This window comes from Takifugu flavidus, chromosome 8 (genome assembly GCF_003711565.1).
Source record: "Takifugu flavidus isolate HTHZ2018 chromosome 8, ASM371156v2, whole genome shotgun sequence".
Lineage (NCBI taxonomy): Eukaryota > Metazoa > Chordata > Actinopteri > Tetraodontiformes > Tetraodontidae > Takifugu > Takifugu flavidus.
Genome location: NC_079527.1, coordinates 3,701,967 through 3,729,938, shown reverse-complemented (window position 1 = coordinate 3,729,938; position 27,972 = coordinate 3,701,967). Strand labels below are relative to the sequence as shown.

Sequence of the window (27,972 nt, the reverse complement as noted above, 5' to 3'; positions counted from 1 at the left end):
CAATTAATGAATCGTTTGAATTACAATGCAGTTATTTTGCAGCGAAGTGCATTGACGCCATCTGCTGTTCAGAGGGAACACTATGGAACAGATGCTGAATAAACTTATGACGCTTTCGCGCAATTTGCATGAAACCAAAAATAAGTGACATGAGTCAAAAATCAGTGCCTTTAGTTGCATGTGACTTAGAAACAACAGATCTCTGCGAGGCTGCATTTTGGCTATTTGGTAAGAGTTTTAAATGTTATTTCAAAGATAAAATAAAATAAACCTAAACTAAGTGATGACAGGTGGGTAGATAATAGAAATGGTATGAAATTGTTTATTACGAGTAAAATAAATATTATTTTAAGGCATATCAGCGGTTACCTAACTTTGACATGTAGGTCCCCTTCGCGCATGTGCAGTACAGCCGGGAAGCCGGGGATGATCGGGTAGTGACGGCTCCGACCGAAACCTGGACATCCTCCTAACCGAGAGGTGGAACTTCGCTTCTCAGCTTTAACACATACGCTGCGTGGCCTCCCTTCCGACGCAGGTAAGCGATAAAAGCCAACTTTTAGTTGTTAAATAAGTGGATATGAACGTATCACAGTCCCAGGGATTCGAGATTTACTACCACCCACGACGATACAAGCTAATAGGCTAGTAATTAGCTCGGGAGGGGTGTCAGGCGGCTGTCAGAAGCCGTGGGCTACTGGCATTCAACACGTACCCAGCGACTCCTGTTGCTATTTCACCGTAGTTTCTGAATAAAGTACCAGTGGAACGTGTCATCTATTGAAGACATTTTGTATTCCACCGGAGACATACTGTTATTTTTGCTTATCTGGGCTATTGAACAAAATTGTGTGCTAATCTTAGCAGTATTTATTAGCTTAGCAAATCCACAGTTTCCCCTACTGTCCTCATCTATTTAAAAAAATATTTATTTCCAAACTTCATATATATATATATATATATATGTATATATATAAAAATATATATTTTTAGGGAGGGTGTTCCCAACTTCATGTAACTATAAGTATCCTGTTGTTAAGAGTGGTTAAGCGAAATTAAGTGCATCACTTAACAAAAACATTAGCAACCATTCCAACCGTTCCACACGTCATTCCATACATAGTATGCCAGTTTGTTCGGTAGTCACATAAAAGTTCATGGGAAAAAAGGACTATAATGTGTTTGTTTCTCCCAAATTATTCCAATGCAAGAAATATTTAAGCAGCACATTCGGTGAAGCACCGTTAAAGGACTGTAAAAACTTCGTCACTGTGAAGTACGCACTTCCCTTATTATTGAGCAGACGTTTTGCATTTACACTTTTATCACTGTTAATACATTTCTCTAAAGTGATAATGGCTTGATTTGTTTTCTCTTGGCCTGTCCTCCACGATTGTTCTGTCCAACTCGTATAGTTGCTGACCAGGATTGGAGTCTGTTTACCGCCCCAGTTAAAGAAGGGCACAAGTTTGTAATGATCACATAATTAATGATGACATTAATTTTAGTAATTCTGTAATGTGTACAACCAAGCACAGAACCAAACTATAATTTATTTGTTAGTTGTGAGAGCAGTAAATGAAGCAGTATTTGACATAATGTTTTGGTCTCTCATTGTCATGCAAATTGAATATTGTTTAATTCATGCATGATAATAGATATATCCATCGTGATAATATACATGTTTTGCGCTTATTTTGAATGCATCTAGTGATCAAAAGTACTCTTGATGATACTGCGCTTTGTCACTTTGTAAAATATTAATCACATTTCTTTTACCTGGCCAAAGAATTAACGTGTTGCAAAATTCAGTTCCTTTAATTACGTTGCCATAATGACCCTTGGACAAGTGTTGTTGTTTTTTTTCCTTCCCCCATTGTGACATTGAGATGATAAGTATTGAAATTTCTTTATTTTGTAATAAATGTTAATTGATTTTAGCAATAATTTTACATTCTTTTATGCTGTGGAGGTCTGCTGATGATATTTCAGTGCAAAACAAGCCACATTGTTCACAAGTTTATTATTCATGAAATGAATCCTCACATTTACAAAATGTGGTTAGCCTGCTTGCACGATTGCAACGTCAGCAGTTGCAATTAATTATTGACAGAGAGAATGTAGTGAAAGTTTACCAAGGAGTTCCCAGATTTCTCCTGGTCTGATATATGCAGAGAGGAAGAGATAGCGTGTATTATTTATGTGTGATGACAAAAGAATTTTTTCTTCGAAGGTTGTGAGACCACAAGGTTTTCCTGTATGTTTTCTTCATTAATTGTTTCCATATTCTCATTCTAATTCTGTTGTAGCTTCTGATGAATTCATCATTATTATTCAGAACAATTCTCTAGTTTCTTAGTGTAGGAAGATTTGGTCCCTCAAGAAGAAATAAAATGATCCATTCTTGGTACTAAACTGGCATAATGGATGTTTAGACATCCAAAACAGAATAAAAAGCATGTTTTGCGGGCCACTGTTTATAGCCTATGTTCTGTGGCTCTATATAGGTGTTTTACATCAGTGTTTTACATCTGACAACGAGCTTTAACATTCAGGAAATCTTGTTTGACATGATCTTTTGCTTACGTTGAACTTGGAAGATTATAAAACAGGTCTCAATTACTTTACCCAACAGTTTTTATGTTATAGTTCAATGTTTTTCTTATTTCTGGTTGGTTAATCTCCCATTTGTGCATTACATGATTGAAGTTTAATCCTTAAAGTGAAATTAACCACTTCATTTGACCACTTTTTTCTATAGGCAGAAGTTGACATGTACTTACCCAGTTATTTTGTTTATTTTAAATGTTAAAGATTTATCATCTGAATGGATTGTCTAATATAAATATATGACGTGCTCTCTTTTACGATCAACATGACATCTTACATAAATCTTAATTTGTTTAAAATTAGATTAAGGTCTGGTTCATCCTTAAAGCAAAATCATAACACCTTATGACTGAATTGTGTAAAAAGGTACATTTTCCTATTTTAGATGATCATATTTTTACACCGAAGGTGTGAAAAAGTGACATTGAAAAGGAGAAATATCTCCCGGTTGGATGCAGCACAAGATCATGCAGTTTGACCAGACTGTCTCATATATTTGGATGGAAAGGGCAGCACACTAAGAACCGTTATCCCAACTGAAATCTGAAAAACAATGAAAGCAAGGAGGCCTGGAGTAATGGACTAAAATTCCAAAACTTATTGGGAAATGTGGTTATCTGGCATGTTTGACCCAAATTTAGCTATTTATAGGCACTAAGACCAAATACTATGAGTGTAAACCTCTGACAGTGAAATAGTTTGTTACTGTAAGTACATTTTTGACCTTTTTTTTGTAATTATATTTTTATGTGATTGACTTTTTCAGTAACACAATATAGAAAAAAGTGACTGCCGGCTGATCCTCTTGACTACTTCATACGAACAAGTTTAATCTAGTGTTAATTGTAAAGCGTTTTATATCGTGGCTGGACAGATTTACTGTAAATTTTAACATCTTGTGTACTTTGTATATCTGCAGCAGCAGATAATAATTGGTCAACACCATAACTTTGTGGTCTTTGGATTTCAGGCTTTCATTCCAGCCCTATGTCATGGCCAGTGGAGTCACCCAAGCAAGCACTTCCAATGGTCACCCTATGAAGGCACAGCTACAAATTATTGGTATGTTTTAGAATTCATGGTAACACAACACAGTAACACATTGTAAGTTTCCAGAATAATTTTTTTAAAGTAGCAGGATTTACATTTAAAAATACTGCTACTATCAGCAGTTTTATTTTTCTTCATTGGCAGCAGTTTTCTCTTATATTCCACTACTTTGGGTGTAGTACTGAATGTAATACACAGCTTTTAATGTTTCTCTTCCAGTATTTCCTGTTTCTACTGCACTGATAGAACTGACAGTCTTCCATACTTCTCCGTATCTCCTTGTTTCAGTAATATCAGCAAAACTAAAAGAGAACAAGAAAAACTGGTTTGGTCCCAGTCCTTATGTGGAAGTTATAGTCGATGGCCAGTCGAAGAAAACTGAGAAATGCAACAACACCCACAGTCCAAAATGGAAGCAACCTCTCACTGTGTGAGTCAAAGTTTGGCTGTGATTACAACACAGATATGACATGTCAGCACATTTATGATGTTCCAACTACACCGATGTGAGGTCCTTTTCAATGGTCTGTATGCATGCTAAAAGTTTGGAGTAGCATTAACTTTGCTACGATCTTAGAGGAGTTTCCTGTTGGATAAATGTCAAAACAATTATCACAGTAGAATAGTACCCCAAATTTGACTCTCTCATAGTTTTATGTTAGCATATCTTTTACAAAAATGCAAATGATAAACAAAAAAGTAAAGACACTTTATGATATGCACCGTTTATAGATTAAGTTCAGCTTTAGGGTTTAGATTTTTTTAATAACCTGAACAAGCAGAGTATGGTTCTTACTATTGATGCTGCTTGATAGATTCGACTTCAGCTTCAAGATATAAAATTGACAGTCATGTGTAATAAATAATAATGGCTGTTAATGCGGTTGTTGCTAATATTTCATATAGTTAGAAAGTGTGGGTGGCAGTAGCTCAGTCTGTGGGTGTTTTGGTACCAGGCGGAGGTGCCAGGACACCTGCAGGGACTCTGCAGAGGTACCCTTGAGCAAGGTACTGAACTCCCCAAATGATCGCCCATAGGCAGCTGGGATAGTAGATTTACAGTCCCGTTGACCCTGAAGGGATATACTGGTCAAGAAAAGAGAGAGAAGTGATTAGTGTTTCACATAACAAGTGTTTAAAATTATTGCTCACTGTGGGCATTGAATGTCATCAGAAAACTGGGAGGTGTTTCTGAAACAAATCTGCAAATATTCCTTCTCCTGATGGCATTCAATAGTCTGCATAACATTATCTCAATCAAACGCAGTCATTTTCTTTCCAGCTGCGTCATCTGAACTTATTTTGTGCAGAAGCCCTTTTGCTGCATTATAGAACATTGATTAGTTGTATATAATTTAAAACTAGATAAGAATTGAAACACCCAAGCATTTGGCACCTCGTAGCAAAATGTCAAGTTGCTGTGAGGGAGTGCCTGTATATGTTTCAGGATTCCTGTTTTGAAACATATGCGGTTACACTCGCTCAGCTCAACTCAAAACACTTCACATATTCACACATCAGATGTCAGCTTAATTTTAGCCTTTGTACCATATTGTTTTCTGCTGCAAGCTTTCTTAAACCCATGTGGCTTGCTAGACCCAAGTTACCTAACATGTGTTTACTATAGGATGTAATCAGATCACCCACCATGCACCCACAAATCATGTTTTGCTTTTCTTGGTGTTGCTGACAGGACTGCCTAAATGGGGCCACAGTGACAGTTATAGACATTCATTGTCCATGAGTAGCAACTATAGTTTCTGCATGTTAGTTCCATTTAGTACAATGCCGTCTAAATCACAATGAAGAAAAACAAAAGGATACCACTTTTTGTCATCTAAATTTGAGTTTAACAACCCCGTGTTTCCAACAGAATCGTTACTCCCTTCAGCAAACTGGAGTTTCGTGTCTGGAGCCATCAGACCCTCAAGTCAGATGTGTTGCTGGGTATGGCCTCACTAGACGTCAGTGACACGCTGAAGTCTAATGACATGAAAAGTGAGCTTATTTGCATTCTTTTTGATGTGTTTTATAGCATTATCATATTAGCATCAACAGTATGGTTTTTAATTAAATTATTGTCAATTGGGATCCTTGTGTAAATTCATTTTCAGAAAATAAATTGATAATATAAAAAAGGCACTTGATTTAAGCCACTTGACATATCCTACTGCTCACGCTTACCTGTATTCTAAGTCTTAAGAAGTTATTGAAAGTGGAATACATTGTGGTGGCCAATGTTACATATGATTTATTGTGTTATATTTGTGTAGTCTCTGAGGTGGTGCAGACCTTACAGCTCAGAGATCAGACAGATGCAGTGGGTGACCTGTCCGTCTGCTTGGACGGAATGACCATCGATCCTGAGATGTTTGCTACAGCTGAGGCTGATCAACATTGTAAGTAACAGAAGCATAAACTGGCCAGTTGTAGGCCTGTTAACTTATCACTACTGCTAGATAGTTGTTTTTCCCCATAATTTATTGATTGACTTCTGTTAAAGTATTTAAAAAATCTTTGATTTTCTTTTTATGGCTGCTTCATTCATTTTCTTTACTCTGTAGGTAAATCAAATGGGGAATCACAACCAAATGGGGACCATATCAAAAAGTGATGTATCTTCTTAATTTTTTGGAGTATTTCAGTGTTTAGTTTTTATATAGGTGCTATATAACATTATTCTTTCTCTTCTTCTTCATAGGCAGAGTCGAGACAACTCTCCAGCTGTTGATGGTGTAGAGCACAGGTCTTCCCCTAGTGGTCGGAGATCAGTGAACAGCACAAACTCCCCATCTGTGTCATCAGGGCCCTCAAAGCCTCTCAGACCTCCGAGGCCTTCCAGACCACCACCTCCAACCCCTCGAAGACCCACCTCTTCACCAGGTCAGATTGGAATGAACTAATATTTTATTCTATCATCGCTGTAGTGGGTCTTTACTTGTACTTTTAGTACTAGAATCTAATAATATAGCTCATTTATCACTAGATTAAGAGGGACTATCATCATTTCACGTCCACTTGTACCAGTTCATGAGCTATCATCCTAACATGCCTTAATTTAATAAAAAAAAAGAAGTCAACCTCAATATCTGGTTTATTTCTCAGCATTATCTAGCAATGGCTCTGCGTCAGCTGATGGAAGTGATGCTCAGTCAGGTTCTGACACACCTGCACGGACATCGGCTTCAGCTTCAGAAATGAGCCCATTGGCAGGTTCAGAAAGAGCTTCTATATCAACCAACACCTCTGGCACCGCTTCAACTAGACAGCCTACAAGCAGTGTTAATCCAGTTGTTCCTCCCAGAGTTCCGGCTGTCAACACTGGACCTTTGCCCCCAGGGTGAGCTGTCTTGCCCGTCTAATAGACATGAAATAGAATATGTTACTAACAAATGTCCCCAGAGGAAAAGTCTGTTTAGTCATTCAGGATACTTTCCGATAATAAACAAGTTAAGTATAATCACGTAAATTATCTTTACACCTATCATACAATTGATAAAGCAGTGACACAATGTCAGGGAGGAATTATTTATTCTTAAACTTTGCTATGATTAAACCATGTGCTTAACCTCATTGATACCATTCCATTATGTTTTTTTATCATATACGTAGGTGGGAGCAGAGAGTAGATCCTGGTGGAAGGGTGTATTATGTTGATCACGTGGAGAAACGAACAACATGGGAACGGCCTGAACCACTGCCCCCGGGGTAAACACATGCTATTTTGACCTATCTTCTCAAGTGTCTTTTCTTTAATTTTGTTTTAGAATCATGTGGTGGCAGTTATTGTTGTTTGGTTGTTTTGATTTGATGTCCTTGTTACAAGATTGGTCTAAACCATTTATAGGAAAATACTATCTGCCTGAAGTCAAGAGGGTTAAAGAAGCTATCAGAAGTGTCAAAAGTGAAACCCAAGTTAATTTGTGTGCATAGCTTTTAATTAAATATTTCTTTTGAACTGCAACTACTGGAAGATTCCAGTTTACTTGTTTATCAACATATTTTGGAAATACCGGTTCTTTTCTCTACGGTGGAGTTTGACATGCTGTCAGGAATACTCTGTCTTTGCAGCAGTTATGCTCTACATTACATTTTCACTTTATTGACAATCTTTTATTCAAACAAGAATTTGGGGCGAGCAGAGCATTGTAGTCTGCCATGTGTACAAAAAGTACACCAAGTACTGAACCAAAAACTCGTCCATCACTGCTACTGATTTAGCTGTGGCTTTAGCTGGGGCTGCTACCTCGCTGGCTAAGATCTTAATGGATTGCTGTGGTGTGATGTAAAAGGTTAACTTGTGAGGCCCAAGAACAGCAAAGTAAAACAGGGCCAATTACCACCTAGCAGAGGGAGGCGGCTTGACTCAACCCATAAGAAGACAGAGTGCTGTTTTGTCGAGAGAAAGTCCACTTGCATAAATTATTCATGTAGTTGAGCGAGAAGTGTTGTCCAATTTAGATATGCATGTAAACGGATTCAGTGTTTGAATAAGAGTTTGAGCATAGTCTGATCCACATCAGGGTTTTGCTATACATATAAACATAGTTGGTGTTTAGAAATCAGTATATAATTAAGGGTCTTATGGTGTTTTACACATATTTCAACAAGGGAATTATGTGGCTATTTCATGTATTACTTTTCTTATTACCACATTACCATAAATGAGTTGTGCAGTGTTTTTTTTTATCAGATAAATTGTTTTGGTAAGTGACATGGTCAGAGATTACATATAATTTGTATTCATTTATCATTTATCTCTTAGCTGGGAACGTCGGGTTGACCAGATGGGACGTGTCTACTATGTGGATCATATCACACGAACCACCACTTGGCAGCGCCCCACAATGGAGACTGTCCGCAACTATGAGCAGTGGCAGCACCAGCGCAACCAGCTGCAGGGTGCCATGCAGCAGTTTAACCAGAGGTTTATATTTGGGGTGAGATTTTCTTTATAATGATGTAATTGTTTTTTTGTTTGACAAGTAAATGAAAACATACTAATGTGTTCAGTCCAAATGAAAATGTATTTATTCTTTAAATGGCTCATTTTTAATTGAGATTGTTTTGGGGAGTTACAGGACCAAGTCTCAGCCACTCAGAATAAGGAGTTTGACCCCCTTGGACCCCTGCCACACGGATGGGGTAAGATCTCTAAGGTTTCTATGTATGCACTTTTCCGAGATGGATGTGAGTCTGTTTGACCAGTACTAGTTCTCATTACATTTTGATTTGGGAATGTTTTTAGGATTTTAGTAAAGAGACTTAAAGTGACCTATATGGAATAGACATGTACATGGTTTAGTGCAAACTAAGAAGACAAAGAACACCTCCATAATTTTTGAGGTCACTTATTTTTTTTTCATTTTTTTTTAATACACTAATTTTTTTTTACTCCAGAGAAGAGAACAGACCCTAATGGCAGAGTTTATTTTGTACATCACCCTACACGGACTACGCAGTGGGAGGACCCACGGACTCAGGGGTTAGTGTGTATTTTTATTATTTTCCCCATTTGAATGACACAAATGCTCCTGTATAGTTTTAGTTTGTCCTAACCCAGAATTTGAATTTGTTTCTTAGGTTGTTGAATGAAAAGCCACTTCCAGAAGGGTGGGAAATGAGGTTCACTGTCGATGGTATTCCATACTTTGTAGATCACAACAGGAGAACAACCACGTACATTGACCCTCGCACTGGAAAATCCTCACTGTAGGTCTACCATCATTTTAAATATTTCCTCCAAAGTCTGACAAAATATTTGTCTCTGCATCAAATAGTATCAGGCAGTCTGATGGTGAAAAACAGCAACTTGTGGATGATTTTATGGAGAAGGTTGTTATCATTTAAGAGGCAAAGGGTATTAAAATCTCACACCATTTGATTGTTCACTAAAGGAGCATTCATGGGGAATAGAAGCCAAATATTTACCATATCAGTGTCCACTTAGGGTGTCTTTAAATACACCATGGGAATATTTTTATTTAACATTTATTCTATAACCTCTTCTATATTGTTGACTTTTTTTATTCAGAGCTCTCAGTATTTGTAGCTTACCTGGATTTTACTAAGCAAATAAGTAAGAGCCTCCCATTGGATAATTACTGCATGGGTGATTATCTTTCAGCTGGCAACATTTATTCATGTAGTTGAGCGAGAAGTGTTGTCCCATATTTAACCCCAACTGATGCAAGAAGTAGCTTTTCATTTCAAAACCAGCTAAAAGTTTGGTTCAAACAAATCATAGAAGAACAACAGTAGAGCTTGGGGTTATGTTTTTTATGAAAGTAGGAGTATTTCCACATGCACAATGTGAAAGGAACTCAAGGGATTGGGACTGAACAACTGTGTAGCCTTAAGAAAACCAATAATCCGTGAGGCTAAGTGGAAGAAAATGCTAGGGAGCATAATGTTTGGACTCTGGAGCAATGGAAGAAGGTCCCGTGGTCTGATGAGTCCAGATTTCTGTTGTTCAAAAGTGATGGGCACATCAGGGTAAGAATAGAGGCGGATGAAGTGAAGCACCCATCATGCTCAGTGCCTGCTCTACGAGACTGTGGGGGTATTGCTATGATCTGGGGTTGCTGCAATTGATCAGGTCCAGATTCAGCAACATTATGTGTGCATGAGACATTATTTTCACACATAGATTGGACACCACAGAGTCAAGACCTTAACCCCATTGAGAGTCTTTGGGATGTGCTGGAGACTTCGGCCCTCCCCTCATCAATACAGATCTTAGTAACAAGTTAATGCAACATTGGACAGGAATAAAACTTGTGACATTGCAGAAGCTTATTAAAACAATGCCACAGCGAATGCTGGTGATCCTGCAATCTATTAGAGTTGGTGACTTTTTTCTGGCCAGGCAGTGTGTATTTAGTACTTACATGCTTTTCTAATGAAGTCATTTGTTTTTATTGCCTTCTGCTTGGTATGACATCTACTGCATTGCTCCCAGCGGTAGAAAAACAGGTTTGGTGACAGTGGATGAAAATGCAACAGCGAGAAGGCAAATGATGACGAACTTCTAAGGGTGTTAAATTCCTTAATGCTTAAACAGCCTTGTGACAAATTATGTACTGAAACTGCATTTTAAAAGACTTGAAACATTGAGATTAGGTAGCAGAACAGAAATAAAGCTTTTGTCATTTTGTAATAATCGGTGGCAGTTTTACTGTGTGCCACTGCGCTGAGATACGAATCATCACCTTTTTATTGTAATACAGTACACAGAGCTGTCAGCATTGTCATTATTATAGAAAGACAAGTCTGACCTGTGGGGACATGGACACAGGGTCTCACTAAGGATAGACTGTCACAGTGGAGTTTAGCTCCACCGCGGCTTTAAAATGTGATGCTTTCAAAACTGTGGCTAATTTATCGTACAAGTTTTTGATGTGTTTCAAAATGTTAAAATAATTCATGACAGATTATTCCTATTTTTACAGTGAAAATGGACCTCAGATCACCTATGTACGAGACTTCAAGGCCAAAGTGCAGTACTTTAGATTCTGGTGCCAAGTAAGAGTTTTTTTCCCAATAACTTTGAAAATTTAATGAAACGCAGATAAGAATGAGTTGCTCTGTTTCAACTCTAACAGTGGGGTACTGTTATGATCCTGTTTTTGGTCTGTGTTTTGTGTGTGCTGTTCTGTTTTTCCACTGGGGGCATGGTTGACCCATCACTTGTGCTGGCTGTCACCACACCTGCGGCTAATCAGTGTGATTAAATCAAATCAAATCAATCTTTATTTATATAGCGTCTTTTACAATCAAAATTATTTCAAGGTGCTTTCTCTAACCCAGAATCCCAGGGCCTGACCCCAGACAAGCAACAGTGGCAAGGAAAAACTCCCCTTTAACAGGAAGAAACCTTGAGCTGGACCAGGCTCATGTAGGGGGACCCTCCTGCTGATGGGGGGGCTGGGTAGAGAGAGGAGAGGAGAGGATTAGGAGACCTTTTCAGCAACTAACACCTGCTGTCCATCATCAGATTGTTTTGTCCTTGACAGTGGTAACCCGAATGTTCCAGACTCCCAATTCTTGTAATTCCATGTTTTGCAACATTAGTTTTCATATAATCATGTTGCACTCACATTTTAAAAAAACAAAAACAATGTGCATCCATGCCCAAACTGACGTTTTCTCAATGAGCAAACGTGGTGGAAAATGAGATTTACAAGTTACCGTATTTTATCCAAAAAGCCGACACACCAGTTGATAGACTTTGTATGTTTATAAAGTATCTTTAAGTAGTTAATCACCTAACTTCACACTACCAGAGAAGAACAATAAAGCAGAAGTTACTAACATGCGTGCAAAGATATGATTTCCATGTTAATAATTCAGCATCAGTCACAGCTAATATAACCAATGTTTTTCTTTCTTCTATTTTTGTCTAGCAACTCTCACTTCCTCAACACATCAAAATCACAGTGTCCAGAAAAACACTGTTTGAGGACTCCTTCCAGCAGGTAGGTTGGCCTGCAAACAGAACTCACTGATAACATTTGAAGTCTTCCTGGTGTTGAATTAGTGTTAAACACACACATGCATACACAGAATGTTTTTTGTAACTGTCTCGTGCACAGAATATCACAGGGACGTAATGATTCATATATTTGGTGTGGTTGATATGAGTATGGAGACAGCTGAGAATAAAAAAGAATAAAACAAAACCTCTGTGATGCAGATAATGAGTTTCAATGCACAAGACCTACGACGAAGACTCTGGATAATCTTCCCTGGAGAAGAAGGCCTTGACTATGGAGGTGTCGCTAGGTTTGTTTTTTGTAGTTTGGAAATTTATACATTACATTTATACATGGCTATTTGTAATTTTCTGTGATTTGTAATCACTTAAATATTTGGTGCCTATCTATCCTGTGATTCTCAAGATTTTACATTTGTAGTATTTGTATGGGCTGAAATCTATGCCTCAAGAAACTGAATTTGAATGGTTTATATATGGATAGCCAGTTACATTAAAAACTGAATTTTTATTGTTTAATTTGAGTCTTTGCATTGAAAAACTAAATCTGAATAGTATAATTTGAATTTGAATTCAAATTCTGTTCTTAAAATTCAATTTCAATTTACTGTGACAGACATCTGGATAGTTGAGGAAGAGTAACTAGTGCAGAAACACTACAAGACAATCAGCACCACCTTGATCTCTGGAGCTATTGCTTGGCACCATTACCAGCAACAGTGATTACACCATTACCACCATAAGCAGTACTCGTACCAGTGCTGGGCTGTAGAATGCACCCCCTTGCAGCTGTTTGAAAAGTGAAGCAATTCACCTTAATAGCTCAACAAATGAAGGGGAAATACCATCTCATAGTTCAATTATTTGAGAAGGAAATAGAACATAAGAACACTGGTTACTTACACTATTTACAATTCTTTGAAGGGTGTATCTAACCAATATTGTTCTCAACAAAAAAATCCTTGTAAAATGTAATTCCTGTGCCGGTACCATCACTGTTGCCATTCACGGTGCTGAGCAAACCTCCAGAGCTCGAGCTCTGGAGGGTAGACCTGCTCGGGGTGCTTGTGTGTGAATGAGAGGAGCAGGGAGATCAGACTTGAGCTCTGTGTCTGTAGCTTAGAGGGTGTGTCGTGTACCAGGACCATGGTGTTCCGACCGGAAAGTTATTTAGTGCAGTTACAGCTGTGTGCTCAGGCTACAATGGCAGCACCATTCATTCTGTTAAGCATTTCCTTATCACTTCAGTGAGTTTAGAAACATATAAAGGTCAAAAATTATATGTATAAATTATATTGTGGTACTGTGGTATGAAAAGTACAACTTCAGAAAATGTTCTGTGGCCCTCATTTTAACAACTGTCTCTCTCCATAAAAAGTGCTTAAAATATTATGAGCTTATTCTTGTAAAATGAGGACTTTTTTCCCTCATAATATGAATTTATACAAGTTCAAAAACTTCGGTACTGATTGGCTGAAGAGTTCTTCTTATCTGTTGTGGATTGATCGTCCTCAACTACCTGGATGTTTATCACAGTAAATTGAAATTGAATTTTAAGAAGTGAATTTTATATTGTAAGAACTGAATGATTCAAATTAAACAACAAAAATTCAATTTACATATATATAAATGCCAATGTTCTAAACGCTTTGTTGTGTGTTCTCTTCTAGGGAGTGGTTCTTCCTACTCTCTCATGAGGTTTTGAACCCCATGTATTGCCTCTTTGAATATGCCGGTAAAGATAACTACTGTCTGCAAATCAACCCTGCATCCTACATCAACCCAGACCATCTCAAGTATTTTAAGTTCATAGGGCGCTTCATTGCCATGGTTAGTTTCAACTGAATGTCTCTTTCACAGTATGGCAAGAAAACTTGTGTTGTGAACACATCAAATCATCTTCAACATGGTCTTGGTTTCTGTCACACAGGCTCTTTTCCATGGAAAGTTCATAGACACCGGTTTCTCACTACCATTTTACAAGCGCATCCTGAACAAGCCGTTGGCCCTCAAAGACCTGGAGTCAATAGACCCGGAGTTTTACAACTCCCTCATGTGGATCAAGTGAGTGTAGAACTGCAAGAATGTGGTATTTTACTTTACTTGTATTCATTCTAAACACATTGACCATATGAATCATGCATGGAAAACATAAATAAATACTGTACACGTATTGACAGTTGTTGAACTTTAAATTCCAATTTTTTACAAACCATAGAAATAAGATGAAATCAATATTAAGTCCTACACATTTTACTGGACATATTTGTGTGTGGTTACCTTTGTGCCACCTATTAAAACCTCCAGTCAAAATGTCTTTAATAAACAACATAACATATCAACATTCGGTAAATAAATACATACACACACACACACAGTTCTTATAAATAGAAACAAAATATCATCTTATTAATTTTCTAATAAATTTGTCAATGTGTTAACAATTTTTTGCCACTCCATAGGGATAACAACATTGAGGAGTGTGACCTGGAAATGTTCTTCTCTGTTGACAAAGACATCTTAGGGGAAATCACCACCCATGAACTGAAACCAGGAGGGGGAGACATTCAAGTCACTGAGGAAAACAAGGAGGAGTACATCAAGTGGGTTTTTGTAGATTAGATAGCATTGTTGTTCTGTAAAACATATCATTTGCATGAGGTTATGAATTACACTGAAAATATTTTTTTCCACACAGTCAAGTGTGGTATATTATAGAACTTAAGGACTTATTGTGAGCTAGAATCGAACTGAAGGGTTTGTACAAGGAGTGTTATGGTTTTGTACACGTAAGTATCGCAACAGGATAGTAGTCTGATGAGTCAGTCTGAATAGTGTTGACAGCAGCATGCTGTGAGAAGAGTCTGAGTTACAGATTGATTCAAATATAAAAGACTTGCAGTGTGGAATCTTTTATGTCTGTCAAGTCCTCAGCGTTGATCCTTCAGAATGAGAGCAGAAGTGGAAGCGTTAGTGTTGCTTTTCTTTCATTTGTGCTTCTGAATGGGTGTTTGCAGGCTGGTAGCAGAGTGGAGGCTGTCCAGAGGAGTGGAGGAGCAGACACAAGCGTTCTTTGAAGGCTTCAATGAAGTCCTCCCTCAGCAGTACCTGCAGTACTTTGATGCTAAAGAACTAGAGGTATTATCAAACCACCAACTGTAATTGTTAATTCGACGCTTGGTGCACAAAAAGCACGTCTCACATATGGGTTGGAAGCTGTGCTGTAACCCGACAAAACACTGTTAAAATGTTTGGCCTGGTTTTGTGCAGGTGATGCTTTGTGGAATGCAGGAGATCGATCTGACAGATTGGCAGAGGAACACGATTTACAGACACTATGCTCGAAACAGCAAGCAGATCATGTGGTTCTGGCAGGTCAGTGTGTTGACACCAGCATATTGATACAGTATGTGTATCATACCGGCTCGTTCCATACCAATTAAAGACTTTTTTGTTTGAATAAAAATAGTGTGAAACACGTAAACAGCATGTTCCCACGGTTTAATGAATTATTCCTGAGCAAGAGGAAATGACATGGTTAAGATTATCATAGGGTTAAGGCTATTGATTTTATAAACCCCTTCAGTATGCTCTGGTGCCAAACATTCATAAAACTATTGAACTGAATGTGATGAATTATGCCAACAAAAACCCAACTCCTCCAACAGCCAGTCCAGGCGCATCAAAGTTCCACCGTAACATTTATTGGATGTGAACTTCTTGTGATGTTTGGCCATTATTCCAGCAGTGTGTTACTTTCCCCTGCAGTTTATCAAGGAGATGGACAACGAGAAGAGGATGCGGTTGCTGCAGTTTGTCAGCGGTACCTGTCGTCTGCCTGTAGGAGGCTTTGCTGACCTCATGGGTAATTACAGCAGCGTCATTGTTTAAGCTGAGATTTCAAATGCAAACCTGAATGTTCTGACAGGGGCAGAGTGTTAACATAGATCATTATTTTTACATTAGCTATATTCTCACATACACCTTCCCTTTTCCTAGCATTTTATCTTCTATTTGTCCACACTAAAATACTTCCTCATCATTCAGTTAGCTGGTGTATGCAAGATTTGTTTACCTCCTGGATCACATGATAAGTACATAACAAAGGAAAGGAGAATGCTTCAGAAACAGTCCGGTCATACAAGGTTGTGATAATTACCTGACTTCTCAGTTCTTTGCTTACATTACTGCTTCAAAACAGATGATTCAAAATAAAAGTGGGCCCCATTGTCCCAATCAATATTTGGAATGGCAATCAGAATTTTTTTTACTTTTAAAACTGATTAGGTAATACTGTAGACAATTAATATGTAAATTTGTATTTCCGGGCTTTAGGTACCAGCTGTGATGATCGTAGCTCCACCTCATTGTGCTTTGTGTTACAGGAAGCAATGGTCCCCAGAAGTTCTGTATTGAGAAGGTGGGAAAAGAAAATTGGCTCCCTCGGAGTCACACATGGTACGTTTGTGCCAATCACAAATGAGCAAACTGATTAAAGCTTGGATGATGTACTTATTTAACTGGACTAACGCCTGAGGAGCTTGACAAAGCGACCTTATATTATAGAACGTCATAAAGATATTTCCTTTTGGAAAGCAGGTGGATAAATCCCAGCGCTGAGGGTCCAAAAGTTTGCTCCAAATACGTAGATGTCTTCATTACCCCATCTCTGATTGAGATATGGCGATTCTGCTATGACCATTTAAATGTAGCGACTAAACCAACTTATAGATAGAAGGCAAAATTAATCAGGATTTTCCAGTATTTCATATATTACTGAAAGAGATTTGATGATAAGATCATTTGTTGTGTGTTTATAATTTTTTTTCTTTTTCTTTACCTTATGTTACTTTCCCAGTTTTAACAGACTGGATTTGCCACCATACAAGAGCTACGAGCAACTGAAAGAAAAGTTGATGTTTGCGATTGAGGAAACCGAAGGCTTTGGACAGGAGTGACAGAAACCCTGAGCAGTTTTTTATTTTTTATTTTTTTGATTGAAGGATAAAAGAACACCAGTGTTGAAATCAGGGAGCCTGTTGAGTAAAGGCCTAGTGTTTTCATTCAATGGTGCTAATGCACTCACTCACACACACACACACACACACACACACACACACATATACGCGTTTGTGAGACTGTGGCCTGCATGTTGGAAGAGGAGGGATTTCTGTCGACCATGCACACGTGTGCATCTCATGTTGAAGCCTGAGGTCTACATAAAGTGTTGCATTCTCTTAAAGCGCAACACAAAAGCTGTCCCAGTCTCGAATGTACAGCAAATTATGCATGGGATCTTTAACAAACTCATCCTCCATTACATCTGTTTTTCATGGGATTGCAGTACTCTTTTCTTCCTACACTCATATCTGTAAAAATAAAAGCCTCAAGGTTGCACCTATGATCGTCCAGCACTCCCATACCAATAAAGGATTGGTTTGCAGCAACAACAAAACTATTTTTAAATTTAGAGTAATCAGTGAGTCAATGTAATTACCTACATATGGCACTGTTACTCTTGATGACATTTTGTGCTGTTTTACGCATTTTCGATTCAGATATTGTAAATTATAACTTGGAAAACCTGCAGATACAATTCGGAGTATCGGAGCAGATCGTCATGAAATAATCACTCCATGTCCATTTTTAAAGTACCGGTACAGATAATTTGCCGTGCTTTTCTGCCTTAAATCACCTGATTTCTTTTACACTGCATCTCAGATTTAGACTGATTTCTAAAATGAGGGCAAGTGTCATTGCTGTGAAGCAACATCCACATCTTTGATCATATAATCAGTTGAATATCCCCTCATGGATAAAAAAAAATGCCTGGAAATGAACTGTAGCATGTGGCTTTAAGACACTAACACGACTCTAACAGAAGTAATTGTACTTTCTTTTTGTTCATTTGCTTTTGCGTTTGGGAAAAAGTGATTTGTGGTTCCTGTAATTCACTGAGTGTTATTTAACATGGTGGGATATGGGGAATGTAGTTAGCAGGAAGGAATGATCCTAGTTTTATAGGGTCTCTTTCCATACAGCCATGTGGGAAATGCAAACGTTCTTGAAAGATGAGCTCAATCTTGGCTTCGAAGATTACTTTAGTATAATTCTCCTCATAATGGCCTTGTTTACCAAAGTAGAAGAACAATGTTGCCTAAGGTATTGGTTCACAAACCACAGAATCAATGTGAAAAAAATAAAATCAGAAATTTGACAACTGTCAAAATATATAATATTTTGACAATATGACGTTCAAAGTGTGGAGATAAAGCAGCACATAAGATTTCCACGCAGAATATTACATCCTTTGTAGAGAACACAGGATCTGCGTCTTCCATTTATTCCACTGGGATTTAGGTTATAATAATTTATCTTACCACCACATCAATCATGGATTCCTGTACCTACTTGAAAGGTGCTCATATTAAAACTGCAACTCCTTCTGTACATTGTAATGAACAGCAAGTTTCAGTTGTCCAAGTTAAAACAACAAATGAACATAAGCTAAGTGTTGTCCGCCAGTCAAAGCACAGCACCTTATAGAGAAAAAAGATGTTAAAAAAACAAAAAAGCTTCCTCTTGTTGGTCATCTGTTGAAGCCTCTAGTCTTCTGTTATTCACTGTTGGCTCTTTGTTTCAACGTTTAGTTTGACGTTAGCATTCAGGTTTCAACCTCAGACCTTTTTTAGCACCTTGATGACAGCGCAGATCATCGACCAAAAAGGCTTCACGGTCAAATTGGTAGCCTGGACTGTGGTGAGCTTAATGCTGAGAGGAAGCTGCATCATTAGCTGATGATCCCTGTTTCCATGGTTCTTACTACTGAGACACATTTAGTGTGATATAAAGAATGTATAATGGCAACAAGGTGATTTGGTCAAGTTGCCTATCTGCTTTTTCATTACCCTTAATGCCAAGTGTTTTAATTTTGTTTTGGGTGTATCGTAAAAAGAAAGTCCTGGAGACACGGTGGGCGAGAAAATATGTAAATAAAAGATCTTTTGTTCTTCTGCCGTCGTACTCCTGTACATGAAAAACAGATTGTAAATGATGTGAATAACAGATTTTCTTTTGTAAAAGAGGTTTTAATAAGAGGTTTATGGACACTATTTTCTTTTCTTTTAATTTGCAATGTGTAATATAGAAAATACCACCTTAATAAATGAAATTCAAAGCGTGTCTTTGGGTCCTTCGGTGTGAACAACCAGACCTGATTTTAAACCATTTAGAGGTCACTCAACAAGAGAAACTCTACCGTGAAGTAACTGAAGTCCTAAACTGACCAGGCATAACATTTTGAACACTTGCCACTTAGTGTCTGGTTCCCTTTTGTTGCTTAAACAAACCTGGCCCATAAGGGCATGGATAAGGAGTGATGTCAGTATTGGCAGTATCACCTTAAAGTCCTGTAAACTGAAAGCTGTGGCCTCCATACAGCCATGGAATTGGCCATTTCTGCAGCATTTTTGCTTTGCTTTGCATTAATGTGCTGAATAAAGCCACAGCAGTCAGCCAATGTGGCTACCATGAACAGGTGTGGACAGACTTAATGCCCAGGTAGGTGTCAATATAGCACCTACGTGGATGGAAGCACTCAAAATCCTTCCACTAATGCATATTTCCAGGGGCCATGATGTACAGAAAGTTTTTGCCATTGGCCCTAGTGCGCCAGTAGTAGAAACTCCAGGTATATGCCAACTCAGTTTACGCATGCATAAAAAAGCATAAATGTTATTGTGAGGTGTGGTATGCAAAATATGCATCAGGAAAAGTAGTGCTTAGACTTTAAACGATGTTTTAATTTAAAACAATATGGATACATTTCCCAGACTGAGTATTTATTTTAAATACGTGTCCAGGAAAGAATTTCCCAAAGATAATCCTTTACTGTTAGCATGGTGCCTGTTTATTTCATTTTTCCCCCCAAGGTTCCAGTCAGCTACGTTATAGATAGAAACCATCTGGAGGAAAAGTGCATTTTAATCCCCTTGGCGCTGCTCTTTTTATTTCACCTGTCCTTCAGCTCTGGCAATGGACAGTGCAGCCTGTCTGCCTTCCTCAGTCCTTCGGTCCTCCCCTTCCTCTTCCTGCTCGTCTCTGTGCAGTCCCATCTGATCGCTGACGTCTCCTGCAGTCCCGTCTTTCTCTCCATCCTCTCCATTACAGCCCGATCTTTCCCCTGTCCTTGTTAACCCCCTTCTCGTCCCATCATCCTCTCCATTTTTCTCCTCTCCGGTTAGTGTTAATATGTCCTCATCCTCTTCCTCCTCCACCTCTCCAGTCTGTCCCGCAGCTCCTGTCCTGTCCCCAGCAGTGGGACATTTGTGGTCTCTGTAATAACTCTGTCTGCTGAAGCCCTTGTTGCATGTGGAGCATCTGAAGCGGTAGTCGTCCGTGTGGGACTGCTGATGCTCAACCATGTGAGCTCTCCGGCTGAACGCCTTCTGACAAAAGAAACACTTGTAGGGTTTGATACCTGCAGAAAAGAGGACTTCATGAACAAATAAACAAACAAATGCAAATCATAATGTAAATAACGACCCATTGAGAATACATCACACCGACCCGGGACTTTTCACACAAATCATATAGTGATTCTCCTTCGTTTGAAAAGTGAGAAACTTCACACTGACTTAGACACATTTTAAAAAAGAGCAGAAACATTAAAAACTGCAGAGGAAAAGTAATCAGCAAATGTTTTGGGTTTCAGACTCTTCAGCTTATATATTCAGAAGTGCATCACACACGCACTTTGGAGAAATGTATGCGCTCCTCCTATCGGAAGCTATTTTTCCCAACTGTGGGATAATAAAATGAATGAGTAACTATATTTAGGGTTACATTTTTGGAAAGAAATGGAGAGAGAAACTACTCACCAGAATGTGATAGGATGTGAGCCTTAAGTTTGTCAGGTCTGTTGAATTCTTTGGTGCAACCTACATGGGTCCTAATAAAGGAAAGCAGAAAATGAGGCACAATTAAAGTCAGCTTATTATGGTTGCCATTAAAAAGGCCAGTTACGACAGGCTGACCCCTAATTTCCACAAAAAGAGGTGCATTTTACAACTTTATGCAACAGTTAAACACCTGCCTGGTAGGACAGAAAATCCTGTTGGATTCTGGCTCTAATAGGACTAGATTGCCCTCCCCTACTTGATGGCATTGTAACAAATGTGTAAAGACATTTGGCTCATCTTTGTCTTTCTGCAATGACCAGATGGAAAACCTGTACTTTGGAAATAAAATACAAAAACCACTCATTGCTCACCTCGCCATTTTCTGTGGGAGTAAAACGGCATGTGCCATGACTGTTCAACTACTCAATTCTACACCAAAATAAACACATTAAAAGGAGATGGAACCACCCAAAATACATTCCAAGACTTTTTGTAAGCTAATCTGGCATTTTCTTCCTCACCTAAAGGGACACTTGTATTTCTTAAAGGGTTCATGAATGAGCATGTGTCGCTTCACTTTGTCCTTCCTGTTGAACGTTGCCTCACAGAGACTGCACTTGTATGGCTTTTCACCTGGAAAACACAACCAGCATCACCTCACACAGCTGGAATAAAGATAGATGGTGAAGGAATCATGGAAAAATACTGCTGGAGAAGCAAGAATAGAGGAAAGGCAGCACAGACAGACAAAACCAGATAAAACACAGCTACTTTGTATCAGACCTGAGTGAATGCGGATGTGCAGTTTGAGGTAGTGTTCAGTCTTAAAACCCTTCTTGCAGATCTGACACTTGAACCTGCCACCAATGCCATGAGTGGGGAGGTGGCGTCTGAAATATCTCTCGCATGGAAAGACCTGATATTAGAAAGAAAAGAGATTTGGATTATTTTAGAATTATTATTATACTCTCAGGTTATATTTGTGGGCTCTAGTGTGTCCCTGACTTCCATGGTGTAACTATGCATTCTTTACTTTCACAACATCACCACCTTACAGAATCAGTGTGCCTAAATGCCCTAAAACACACATTATTTCCATGGCCCCACGTTAAAGAACATATATTTGCTATCCTTAACAGGGGTCATGTAAATAGAAATCATTCGCTGTAGGAAAGCCCCCTTAAATTGTGTAAATTTTGTGCATCCGGTGTGTACTTCTGTACCTTTTGACAGTGTGGGCAGGGAAAGTTGTGTGAGGCCGTGAGTAGATGCTGTTCCAGAGCCTCCTGGGTAGAGTATCTGCTCTGACACTTCACACACCTGCCGTCAACCGAAAAAGATATTTTTCAACCATCATATGAATATTCTGTGGGTGATTTAAACATTTTAAACAAAAAAAAAGAAATCAACAATTTTTGGACCCTGGAAGGTGCATGCATTGTGTTTACGGTGTGTTTCTAGAGCGCCCTTTATGGGCTGTTTTTTTGCCAGCGCTCCATATGTGAGAGTGACGGGGTTCACCTGTAGATGCTGGTTTCCTTGCGTGTGTTCGGCTGTGGGCAGAAGGAGTGCGAGTACTGGTGGATCCCCAGTTCAAACAAAGAGGGGAACATTTTTCCACAGAGGTGGCAGCGGTAGGTCAGCTGCTCCTGGTGCGTTCTGATGTGCTCCAGAAACTGATCCAACTTCTGGAAAGTCTGGGAGCATGACTTCAACACACACTTATAAACCTGCAAGGAGAAGAATAGAATTCCCTGAGTTTAATCCGCAGTAATACGTGCGTACGGATGGGGAAAAAAGTGAACTATTGAATTTTACGTTTCATCCAATAAAACATTCCATTGGAACATAATGACTGCCAATGACATAATATATAGATGGTAAAGAAATTAGATTAAAAATATCGTGACTGATGAATGAGGATAGCTGGTGAGAGCATTGAACCCTGAGAGCGCCATGATAGTTAGTGTCATTTTAAAGAGAAACATACAGAAATGTAATCATCTCACTGTGTCATGACCGATCCATAATCAAAAACAGTTGTAATGCTGCAGTTGAATTGTATTATTTCCTTGTTTTTTCCAGTTTTTTATCCAGATTTATAGCTCTGAATAATGCTTTCCTTAGTTATGATAATAGATTTGCCTATTCGGGCACAGTTTTATAATGACAATCTTCCACATTGTGACAACACTTTGTGCTCACCTGCTCGCCTTTGTGCTGGGTCAGGTGAGACTTAAGCTGGAAGTAGGTTTTAAATTTGCTGGCACAGAACTGGCACTGGTAGGAGCTGTCAATCACAACTATCTGTTTGGTGTTAGCTTGGCCTGGGTGACTCTGGATGGACTCCATTTGGACAGGAGGGTGCTCATTACGTATCGGCTCCTCTTGGCTGCCCTCTGGATCGGTCCCTGTCGCACTGTCCTCACACTCCGCTGGAACGTCTATAGTGCACTTAACTCCGTGAAGGACAGAACAACTACCGGTACATCTGAATGTTTAACGCCGACCAGATATTGTTACCTGTGTGAGCGGTCTCCTCTTCTCTTTGTGTTTGAGTGTTCTGCTGCTGTGTCTCCCCCTCCACGTCGCCCTGCTGCGGCTGTTTCCTTCCTCCTTCCTCCTCATTGGAGGACATCGGCACAACTTTCATTGTGATTGGTAATCTCGCCACCGTGCTAGCCACCCCCATCGGCCACACCTTTAACAGCCAATAACGTGCAACATTATCAAGCCACCACAGACTCTCGTGGCAACAAACTCAGCGATCAGCGTCATGTGGAAATATATCAAACTGTGTTTATTGACCTTGTGCGTCTGCATGTGTTTCTTTACATTGGACTTTTGGGCAAATGGTCGGCCACAGACGATGCACTGAAATGGTTTCTCTCCTGTGTGACTGATGGAGAAATAGAAATTTCAAGTTGTGACGTAGGAGTGAACTGTGAATGAGTCCCACCGGCATTTCACAGCTTGGTCTTTTGGGGGGTTTCAGCAAACAAACACGTTAGTTTGGAGCAGAAATGTCCAATGCTTAAATTGGTGAAACTCCCCAAACTGTTTGATGTAATTAAAAGTCTGTGCAACTGTGGATTCCTGGAGAGGCTAATTTATATATAACGGCATGTTAACTCACCTCCGTATGTGCTGTTGAAGGTCAAAGTTTTTTGAGAAGACTTTGTCGCAGTAATTACACTTAAGCTTTGGAACTTTTCCTTTGAGTTGATCTGCTGGGTAAAAATGATCAAGTCAATATTAATGGAATGATCAACCCCCTATGCATGCACATTTAATTTTAAGTTCTTTCAAGAATGAATCAAAAGGTTTAAATGACGTAATTCTTGTCTCATTACCCGTAGAGCCATCTGGACTTTTTTTATTATTCCTCTGTCGTTTGGGAATGATGACCTTCTCAAAGTCACCCAGTTCTGTCAGGCTGTTTGTGACACTGCAGATCTTTGTCTTAGTGCACTGCTTTCCAGGGCTGTAGACAGGCGGAGTGGTGAACGACTGACTTTCCACGCACTGACTGGGTACCTGAATGAGACAATATCCCAGTGTACTATATTACATTCATCTACTGAGCATGGTCAACAAACACTAGGCTTTACTTACTAGTACAGGATGAAACTGTTGCAGACCAAGGGTGTGAATCTCTCCAACCCCGCTCCCACCCCCCGCGCCACCACCCCCACCAGCCCCAGCCATGTGGGGCAGAGCGCTGTACACCTGGACCACTGAGTTGCTGTGGCTCACTGGAACTTGTGAGGAAAGCGGCTGCTGGGCCGGTGGTCCAGCTGGTAGCGTGTGTGCTGCTGTCTGTCCGGACGGCATGGGGTGAGACGATTGCTGCTGCTGCTGCTGCTGCTGCTGCTGCTGGTGATGGGGGTGGGGGTGGTGGTTTTGATGGTGCTGAAGATAAGAAATGCCAGCTGTGTGCATGCTCAGGTTACTCTGCAACACATAAAACCTACGTGAGTAAATCAAACAACTTTCGCATGATTATCTTCATGTATTCACCAAAATTGAGACATTCAATTCAATCCGACTTACATAGCATCTTTTACAATTTGACTTCGGATTTTGTTTAATATGACTTTAATACCTGTATAGGTGTCTGCATGGCAGCCATAGGCTGGTCGATGGAGGTGAAAGCAGAGATGGCTGACATGAGTACGTCATCGCTGACCAGCACGTTGCCCTGGACAAGAGTGTGTGTCAGAGGAGAGGGAGGGACCGTGATGTAGGTGGACACCTGATGTATGAAACAATACCAAACTGTATATCAGCCAACACATCACAACAGTGCTGTAAAGCGATGAAAAATTGTATTCAGACTAAACACAGGGCCACTGTAGATTCATTTTATGTAGTCACGAGTAATGTCCAAGCTATAAAATGGAATGGAACCAATCAATGGATATCAATGGAAACCAAACTAATGTTTAAAACATGTTATAAAGTCGTAAAAAGGTTTTTATTATTATAAAAGTGAGACTTTGATACTATGTTTATTCTCAAAAGTCTAAAATCGGGTTTCTCAGTGATGTTAATAATGGGGCAGAGAAACCAAATCATTATAACAGTGACGGTGAAGGATATAAAAAGCCAACATGTGATGTCAAAAATGGGACCAAGAGCAATCATGTCACAACCCTTTCCACCTTTAATGTGAAGATCAACAATTAAATGGGAAAACAAACTGAACTCTTTAAGTGGCGTCAAGTGTTTGTGGTTGCATTAGTGTGCAGAGCCTCTCAAAGCTGGGCATGTGTGAAAATGACTGGCCATAAAATCCAGAATATACTTCAAAATATTTGATTTACAAGGCTTAGAGGCCAAGCTGCATCATAGCCGGAGAACATGACAGCAGCCTCAAAGGGCTTTTCCTCCTCCTTTACCAAGCTGGATAAAGGTTTCTCCCATCTTGCTTGAGGTTTCTTCCTCCTGCTTGCTTGGGGTTAAAGCTCTGGCTTTGTATAAAGGACCTACAGAAGATCTTGATCATAACAGGCACTATATAAATAAAATTAAATGGGGGGGATGGTTGTGTTCAGAATTAACAATCACATTGAAAGTCATTTTAACTAGTAGTCATTACACACCTGCCATCATTTAAAGTGAAGCTATTTCATGTTCTAATAGGGTTGAAACTGTAGAAAAAGTATTAATTTAAGGGTGTGCATATTTATACGACAAAAACATTAGTAATAGAATAATATATAATAGAATTTTTGTTTTGCGTTTTTTTTTAATTGTCAATCCAGATGAAATGAATTGTCATTTTTACCATCACTATTTTTTTTCTATCAACTGTAAATTTATGAGCTTCCTCCAAGCTTTTGTTCTATGTGTGAGAAACTAACTGCAAAGTAACATCAACCTTTTCACTCCATTAGTCGTTTGTTATAGTAACCAGAACTTTCAATACCTGTCTATTGGCAGAAGTCTGAGGTCCAGAACTGATGGATGGAACAGGTGTGTATGCAATGGTCGATGCCAAGGACACCGTTGACAGTGATGGTGCACTCGACTGGCACTGTTCGCGCTTGTGTGTCATGAAGGCGGGCAAAGAATTAAATTGTTTCTTGCATTTTCCACACAGAAACACATCCTCATCATCTGTAGGAAAAAGATGGAGCTTTGAAGCACACGGTTTCAATAACACTTAACAGTAACAGGCCTGCAATTGCCGCATATAATCTCCATCATTGCTTCCTATTAGGATTTCTTTAAAATTATTCATTTAATGTTACCTTCTGATCTCAAATGATTTTTTTTCATTCTCAGAAATGATAGATGACAATAGATACCAAACAAGCACTAACCTGGGATCAGTTTGCAAACCTTCCAACATGCTTAAAATGAGATATACTTTTTTTGGTCTCATTTCTTTGTTTTATACATGGCGCACAAGCACAATTGTCAAAAGAAAGGCTTCAGTTAATTAGTGCATGTGTCTATTAAGTGACAGTCAGTCATTTGAGTTGCCAGCAGTAAAAATGGAGTGGCACTGGCTCCTTCAGTAATGATGCAAATAAACAGAACTTTGTTACATGTCCGTCTGCATTTTGTCTACATACCCATCGACTGAATGGTAGATACCCCAGAAACACTCTGACTGTTTGGATCAGGGACCCCGCCTTGTCCATCCAACAGAGACTGGACTGCCATCACTGTCTGGTTGTCCATGCCTTAATCGGAAGAGTAGAATAAGGAAACTAAATGGGTATATCGAATTTTGTCAAACGGCGTACGTTTTGGGAATTTTTATTTCATTCACGTTTGTGTAAAACGAACACTTTGTACCACAGCCATGTTCATCGAAAAAGCCTGCAAGCAAATAATATGCACGTCGTTTTACAAAATAGGGTCCGTATCTTCATACTGTCTGTCTTCAATGATGTCGGAACCACTTCATTTACGAGGATGGCCAAGAAGCCTGACCACAATTCATTGGTTTGTTTACAACTAAACTCAATCTCTCCTCTGCGGACTGATTTGGTTGTTTTTTTGGTTTTTTTAAAAATATATATACACACAGTTAATGCCTTTTAATCAGTTTAACACATGTCAAAATGCTCCTGCACACTGAATTTCTCTGAGGTGATCATCATATTTAGAGTCGTAAATACGACTGTTAACAAAACATTCATACCTTCCAATACTTCAAATATTGCCTGCGCCATCTTGAAAGTCTTCTGCTCTGAGATTGACCTTCGATTGGCAATGTCTGTTAGTTTGTGTCGCCTCGTCTTAAAAATCCAATCACAAAGATTCAGGTTATTTTTAAATGTGGAAGTGGTTAGTGACAAAAACATAATAAGTTTAACTATTTAGAAAGCATTAAAGACAGACGTTTAAACTTTGTTCTTTTAATTCGAATGTAATATGCCAGTATCAAAAGTATCGCAATAT

General features: G+C 39.0%; 2 protein-coding genes across 6 annotated transcripts; one reads left to right on the top strand and one right to left on the bottom strand.

Moving 5' to 3' along the window:
* The first annotated feature begins 386 nt into the window (after window positions 1-386).
* itchb (itchy E3 ubiquitin protein ligase b) lies at window positions 387-19,336 on the top strand. Of its 2 annotated transcripts, XM_057040403.1 has the most exons (24): window positions 387-538; window positions 3,581-3,672; window positions 3,949-4,090; window positions 5,534-5,658; window positions 5,934-6,059; window positions 6,225-6,270; window positions 6,362-6,543; window positions 6,766-7,000; window positions 7,273-7,368; window positions 8,426-8,600; window positions 8,742-8,805; window positions 9,061-9,145; window positions 9,244-9,372; window positions 11,112-11,184; window positions 12,066-12,137; window positions 12,356-12,444; window positions 13,825-13,984; window positions 14,085-14,218; window positions 14,617-14,757; window positions 15,172-15,292; window positions 15,425-15,529; window positions 15,923-16,019; window positions 16,540-16,612; window positions 17,013-19,336. In XM_057040403.1, exons 2-24 carry the CDS (start codon window positions 3,603-3,605, stop codon window positions 17,110-17,112), a joined length of 2,640 nt encoding a protein of 879 aa, XP_056896383.1. In that variant the 5' UTR covers window positions 387-538; window positions 3,581-3,602; the 3' UTR covers window positions 17,113-19,336. The 2 variants fall into 2 exon arrangements, with proteins under 2 accessions (XP_056896383.1, XP_056896384.1); XM_057040404.1 differs by lacking the exons at window positions 387-538; window positions 3,949-4,090.
* Window positions 19,337-19,935: 599 nt separating this feature from the next.
* Window positions 19,936-27,806, bottom strand: znf341 (zinc finger protein 341). 4 transcript variants are annotated; one of them, XM_057040399.1, is made up of 16 exons: window positions 27,713-27,806; window positions 27,138-27,248; window positions 26,486-26,676; window positions 25,160-25,309; window positions 24,670-25,008; window positions 24,408-24,591; window positions 24,191-24,284; window positions 23,863-23,953; window positions 23,578-23,755; window positions 23,260-23,498; window positions 22,576-22,784; window positions 22,278-22,374; window positions 21,838-21,970; window positions 21,576-21,687; window positions 21,034-21,104; window positions 19,936-20,633 (listed from the first exon to the last, which is right to left on the bottom strand). In XM_057040399.1, the coding sequence occupies exons 1-16, from the start codon at window positions 27,741-27,743 to the stop codon at window positions 20,161-20,163; spliced, it is 2,703 nt and encodes a 900-aa protein (XP_056896379.1). In that variant the 5' UTR covers window positions 27,744-27,806; the 3' UTR covers window positions 19,936-20,160. The 4 variants fall into 4 exon arrangements, with proteins under 4 accessions (XP_056896379.1, XP_056896380.1, XP_056896381.1 ...); XM_057040400.1 differs by having other exon boundaries at window positions 24,191-24,281; XM_057040401.1 differs by having other exon boundaries at window positions 25,160-25,255.
* Window positions 27,807-27,972: the final 166 nt, after the last annotated feature.

Excerpts from the sequence above, each read along its gene's own strand:
- itchb (XM_057040403.1), top strand. The coding sequence starts at position 3,603 with ATGGCCAGTGGAGTCACCCAAGCAAGCACTTCCAATGGTCACCCTATG. Across the intron at positions 12,138-12,355 it reads TTGAGGACTCCTTCCAGCAG|ATAATGAGTTTCAATGCACA; the intron begins GTAGGTTGGCCT and ends TCTGTGATGCAG. Across the intron at positions 12,445-13,824 it reads GACTATGGAGGTGTCGCTAG|GGAGTGGTTCTTCCTACTCT; the intron begins GTTTGTTTTTTG and ends GTTCTCTTCTAG.
- znf341 (XM_057040399.1), bottom strand. The coding sequence starts at position 27,743 with ATGGCGCAGGCAATATTTGAAGTATTGGAAG. Across the intron at positions 26,677-27,137 it reads ATCTACCATTCAGTCGATGG|ATGATGAGGATGTGTTTCTG; the intron begins GTATGTAGACAA and ends TTTTTCCTACAG. Across the intron at positions 21,688-21,837 it reads GCACATCCGCATTCACTCAG|GTGAAAAGCCATACAAGTGC; the intron begins GTCTGATACAAA and ends TGTGTTTTCCAG.